Source organism: Lipotes vexillifer, unplaced genomic scaffold (genome assembly GCF_000442215.2).
Source record: "Lipotes vexillifer unplaced genomic scaffold, Lipotes_vexillifer_v1.1 scaffold500, whole genome shotgun sequence".
Classification (NCBI taxonomy): Eukaryota; Metazoa; Chordata; class Mammalia; order Artiodactyla; family Lipotidae; genus Lipotes; species Lipotes vexillifer.
In genome coordinates, this window is record NW_006778765.1 from 1,516,164 (window position 1) to 1,521,987 (window position 5,824).

The 5,824-nt window shown below is 58.8% G+C and overlaps 1 protein-coding gene across 1 annotated transcript; it reads left to right on the top strand.

The window, feature by feature from the left end:
- The first annotated feature begins 1,623 nt into the window (after positions 1-1,623).
- Positions 1,624-5,597, top strand: PPM1M (protein phosphatase, Mg2+/Mn2+ dependent 1M). The gene is made up of 10 exons (XM_007451852.1): positions 1,624-1,873; positions 2,522-2,645; positions 2,799-3,053; positions 3,509-3,621; positions 3,989-4,073; positions 4,163-4,281; positions 4,446-4,509; positions 4,738-4,845; positions 4,958-5,106; positions 5,453-5,597. The coding sequence occupies exons 1-10, from the start codon at positions 1,650-1,652 to the stop codon at positions 5,595-5,597; spliced, it is 1,386 nt and encodes a 461-aa protein (XP_007451914.1). The 5' UTR covers positions 1,624-1,649.
- Positions 5,598-5,824: the final 227 nt, after the last annotated feature.

Genomic DNA, 5,824 nt, shown 5'->3' on the forward strand with positions numbered 1-5,824 from the left:
CTACCCAGGGGAGTCCAAGATGGTGAGTTTGGGGAATAAACTGTTTGCATTGTTTCCACTAGTTTTAGACTTTAATAGCTTCTGAGCCATTGGCTGGTGGGATGAGGAGGTTACCCCACTGATAGAATTGGGTTTGCCCCACTCTGGGTCCCTGGTCCATTTTTGTCCTGATGACAGGCTGTAGCTCAGGTGTCCTTTGGAAAGCTTTCTCTGACTTCTCCCCCTCCCCCTTGCCAGCTGGATCAAGCACCATCCACCAGGATTTCCACCCTCACTGCAGGGGAGCTCATTTCCATTAGTACTGTACTCCTGTGCCCAGTGCTTGGGGCCTGACACACATGGTGGGGTCAGTAAATCAGCTCCCAGGCTACCCTGGAACTGAGTCATTTGAGGGAGGGGCTGTTGGGCACAGCTCCCTGCCCCAGGAACCTTCTTCCTTGGGTAGAGGGAACTCCCAATGGGGCAAGGCTGGCCTCCTGGAGGAAGTAAGGCCTAGTGAGCATATGCTGGGCTTGGGTGTGGAGGCGAAGGTAGGGACTCCTCCTGCAGCCCTCCCTGGGCCCTGGGCTGTGGGGCCTCAGGGGCTTTGAGTTGTCAAGCCTGCCTTCCTGGAGGAGGGAAGGGGAAGAGAAAACCCCTCTGGGGGTTCTGAGTCAGCTGCACTGTCATAATGGAAACAGCACAGCTCTGGGTGTCAGGACACTTCCCCTCTGTGGGCCTCAGAGTCCCCCTCATTATGAGATGGAAATAACAGTCCTGCATAGTCACCCCGCTGACCCAGTGGTGGTAGGTAACCAGGAGTTAAGAGGCTGCAACATCTTGCCTCCAACCCAGATGAAAGTCTTTCACTTCCCTTAGGCGCAAGTCTGAACTCTGACCAGTTGGAGTCTTTTGGGGACCATGGATTCCTTTTGTCCATCAGTCACTTGCACTCTAGTGAGGTCCCTGCTGTCTGTCTAGAGAGGACATCTTGATTGGAGGGGCAGCTGTTTAGGAGACCTGGCCTTGAGGGTGGGAGCTGCTTCTCAGGATAAGGAAGGCCAGGGTGACCACCAAGCCCCATCTGGGAGTGGACAGTGCCAGGCCGAGTGGGTGAGGCATGGAGGTCTCCTGAGGGAACACTGTGCTCTGAGACTCTTAATCAATGTGTCAGTCTGACACCTCCAAGGACATCTTGTTCCCATCTTGCCCTTGCGTAAGGTCCAGGCCCAGCAAGAAGAGGCCTGAGGCTCTGCCATGGACACTGATCCAGCCCGGAGGCCCAGGTGTGCTCTCATCGACCCCTACAGCCTCCCTGGGTAGGGAGGAGGGACTTTTCCCTCTCAAAGACTCGTTCCCCTTACGTGTGGGTGAACGTCAGCCTGCTCAGGCTCCTGTGTGAGCCGGGCCAGCGTCTTCGTCTATCTAGGTCTCAGTGTTCTTGCCTGTAAAGTGGGGTTGATAACAGCGTTGGCTGATTAGGAGGCTTGAGGAGCCGGATGGCACCCAGGCCGCCCACAGACTCCGGGGCGGCGGGAGTTTGGGGTTTGGGGGCGTCACCGCCCAGCCGGCCCCGCCCCGCCCCGCTTCCTCCTCCCGGGTCGGGCGGGCGGTGCCGTCGGCCCAGCCTCCAGCCCGGCGCCCCGCGGGCATCCCCGGGCCGCTGCGCCATGTCCGCCGACTGGTTCCGGCGCCGCTTCCTGCCGGGGGGTCCGCTCCCCGCGCCGCGGCCGCCCCGGCCCCGCGCCAGCCCCGTGCCCTACCGGCGGCCCCGCTTCCTGCGCGGCTCAGGCTCCAGCCCCGGCACCGCCGACGCCTCGTGCCGCCCAGACGCCCGGCCAGTGCGCAGCCCGGTGCGGGGCCGCGCGCTGCCTTGGAACGCAGGCTACGCCGAGTGAGTGCCCGGCCCCAGCGGCCCCCCTGCCCTCGACACTCCCCGCTCCCTGCGACTTTCAATCCTGAGGCCCCGACCCCCACCCTGTGATCCTGCCTGGGGTCCCGTGCTGACCGAGAAAACAGTCCAAGCTGAGTGAGGGATCCCGCCTCCCCAACCTTGTGGATATCTCCCTCTTGTCGGCACTTCCGCACTCTTGACAACCTCCCCTATTCCACCTCAGGTCGGGAAGGACCTGCCCCCCTGGGGCTTTCAAAAGAGGTAGGGACACTGGGTAGAATTCCCCACACACATACACATCTCACCCTGGGTTATGGCCTGTGCAGCATTGGACAGGGATTCTGGCTGAGATGGGACAGGGGGTAGGCAAGGAAGCCCCACACCTCCACAGGCAGACTTGCCCTTACCTCCCGGCCCAGGTCAGCAGGTAAGCTCCAGATGGGCTGGGCCCTGAGTTTTGCTTTAGCTGTGAGGTTACTGAACAGTTAGCAAATTTCCAGCATTTGTTTGTCCAGGTGTGTGTCAGGGACAGCATGGGGGAAGGGTTCCCTCGAGGGAGGGTTCCTCTCTGTGTTCCAAATCTGTTCTCTGTGCCCATGGGGGCATAGGTGTGTCCCTAAAGGGTCACTGATCACTTCCTGGCCTCAGGATCATCAATGCAGAGAAATCTGAATTCAATGAGGATCAGGCAGCCTGTGGGAAGCTGTGCATCCGGAGATTTGAGTTTGGGGTTGAAGAGGACCAGGAATGGCTGACCTTGTGCCCAGAGGAGGTGAGTGCAACTGGGCCTGAGCCCCTTTTACAGGCTGGGGCCAAGATTGGGGCCAGGACTGTAGACTGAGGTTCTTGCCCTAGTGCCCTACATTCAGCCAGGGGACAACTGGGTAGGCCAGGCAGAGCCTGACGCCAAGCCCTTCCTGTGCAGTTCCTGACAGGTCATTACTGGGCACTGTTTGATGGTCACGGTGGTCCAGCTGCAGCTATCCTGGCTGCCAACACCCTGCACTCCTGCCTACGCCGGCAGCTGGAGGCCGTGGTAGAGGGCATGGTGGCCACTCAGCCCCCCATGCACCTCAGCGGCCACTGCATCCGCCCTAGTGACCCCCAGTTTGTGGAAGAAAAGGGCATTAGGGCAGAAGACTTGGTGGTGGGGGCTCTGGAGAGTGCCTTCCAGGAGTGTGTGAGTGTGACCTTTGGCTGGGAAAGGAGGGCAGGTTTTACCCTCAGGGACCTGAGGGACTCTGGGTTGTGGGGTGTCCCTGCACATGATGGTGATCACCCTGGATCTTTGGATTGGGAGGACAAGATTGGGTTGGTTGGTTTGTTACTAAACAGTTATCATAACCCCACCCATTTATCCAGCGCCTACTATATGGTAGGTGCTTTCACCTGTATCATCTTGTTGCACACCCTGTTGGTCCTTGGTTTCCCTTCCTCACTGTTTTGAATAGGACTTCCCTACCTCCAAAGGGATATGTCTAGATCTCCTGACCACAGGGATCTTGGAGTCATAGCTAGACTTTGCGCTGGGACTGCCATGCTTGCTAGTGGTGAAGTAAACTGTAGGGTGAGGGTTGGGGACAGTGGTATGCTGGCAGTACAAGCAGCAGCTAAAGTAGCCTTGGTTTGCTCCAGGATGAGGTGATCGGGCGAGAGCTGGAGGCCTCAGGCCAGGTGGGTGGCTGCACAGCCCTGGTGGCTGTGACCCTGCAAGGAAAGCTGTATGTGGCCAATGCTGGGGATAGCAGGTGAGCGAGCCCGGAGGACGGGCAGGGTGGGGTGGGCAGACAGGCAGCAGAGGCAGTGGGGACAGTGAAAGGGGGCTGGAAGTCGAGAGACAGAATTGGGAAAGATTGGCTGAATTGTGTACTTAGCATCTGTTGAGTGTGAGGGTGGACAGCAGATGCCAGGGAGGACAGAGACCTCAGGGGCCAGGCCAGATGGCTGCGGCTTTACCCTGCAGGCCTTAGGCAGTCATGGGGACCTTTGAGCAAGGGATTGTTATAGGCAGAACTGGCCCCTGGTGGTTGGAGAAGGGACCAGCAGGAGGGAGGCTATGGATAAGGATGGAGGCTGCCCCAAAGACTTCTCCCTCTCCTCTAAAACCTCATCCAGGGCCATCTTGGTGCGGAGGGATGAGGTACGGCCCCTGAGCTCTGAGTTCACCCCGGAGACTGAGCGGCAGCGGATCCAGCAGCTGGTAGGTGCCCTTGGCAGAGGGAGGCTGTGGAGCCCCAACTCCTGGGCCACCAGAGGGAGCCTGATCTGAGCATGTCCTCCCTATTCCAGGCCTTTCTCTACCCTGAGCTTCTGGCTGGTGAGTTCACCAGACTGGAGTTCCCTCGACGACTGAAGGGGGATGACTTGGGGCAGAAGGTTTTGTTCAGGGATCACCACATGAGCGGCTGGTGAGCGAGGTGGGGTTGGGGGACACAGTGGGGAGAGCCCTGGGGTCTAGGCTCAGCTGTGTGGCCTGGGGCAGTCCCCTTCTACCTGGGCAGGGTGGGCCCCGTGTTGGGGGTGGTGAGGTGGTAAGTAGGGCCTCGGTTGATACTGGGTTTGCTCCTGGTAGGAGCTACAAGTGCGTGGAGCAGTCGGATCTCAAGTACCCACTGATTCATGGACAGGGTAGGCAGGTCAGTGAATGGCGCCTCCAAGAATCTCTCTTAAATTGCCCCCTGTAGAGGTGGGAGCTCCTTTGTCCCTTGTGGGGAGCTTTGGTTGGGGTCCTAGGGACTGCTCCGAGGTCAGAGGATGTTTCTCCCTCAGCCCAGGCGCCCAGGGCCACAGTTCACCTCTTGTGTGCTTTACTTGTACATCTGCTGGGGCTGTTTGCTGTCACCTCATACCTCCCTTGTCTCCAGGCTCGGTTACTGGGAACACTGGCCGTCTCCCGGGGCCTAGGAGACCATCAGCTCAAAGTCCTGGACACAAATATTCAGCTCAAGCCCTTCTTGCTCTCTGTCCCACAGGTGAGGGGGCAATAACCTACACCAGCTTCTATCTGCCCAGAAAGGCAGACTATGCAAGGTTGGCTGGAGCTGGGAAGGGAGCCAGTGAGGAAACCTTAGGCTTAACTTGCAGGTGACTGTGCTGGATATGGACCAGCTGGAGCCGCAGGAAGAGGATGTAGTTGTCATGGCAACTGATGGGCTCTGGGATGTCCTGTCCAATGAGCAGGTGGCACGGCTGGTGCGGAGCTTCCTCCCTGGCAACCGAGAGGATCCACACAGGTACTATAGCTGCTGGGGATCTGCCTGGGCCTGAGTTGGTGCCAGCAGAAACACCAAGAAGAAGTCATGGCTGAGAAGACAACACTGCAGATGAGTCCGGCTAAGAACAGTTGGCCAGGACTAGAGCTATCTCAAGCTTCCTGGGGGTGACTGTGGGTCCCAAAAATCTGAGTCCCGACACCCATGGTCCAACCTGTGGCCTTCCCAGGCTTGTGGCTTGGTTGGCCCCACAGTTAGACTGCATTGCTTGGGTCCTCAGTGTCCAGCACTGTGCAGGTTCTCCCTGAGGGCTGGCCTTGCCTCTTTGCTCTGGCCCCGAAGTACATCTGCAGGATGGTCCCCACAGGTTCTCGGAGCTGGCCCAAATGCTGATACACAGCACACAGGGGAAGGACGACAGTCCCACACAGGAAGGGCAGGTGTCCTACGACGACGTCTCTGTGTTCGTGATTCCCTTGCACAACCAGGGCCAAGGGCGCAGTAGCCACTGAGGATTCAAACATCGCATCCCAGAACCACTTACGGGCCAGGTGCACTGTGAGCATCCACCATGGTCAACAGCAGGTCTGCCTGCCCCACCCCCAGACCCAGCCCTGACCCCAACCCACTTCAAGGGAAGCACTTCTACAAGGCAGTCAGAACTGGAAGAATGCAGGGAGTCCAGCTCCCCAGGTCCCCCTTTGGCAGGCAGGGAAAGAGCGCTAATGTCAATAATGTC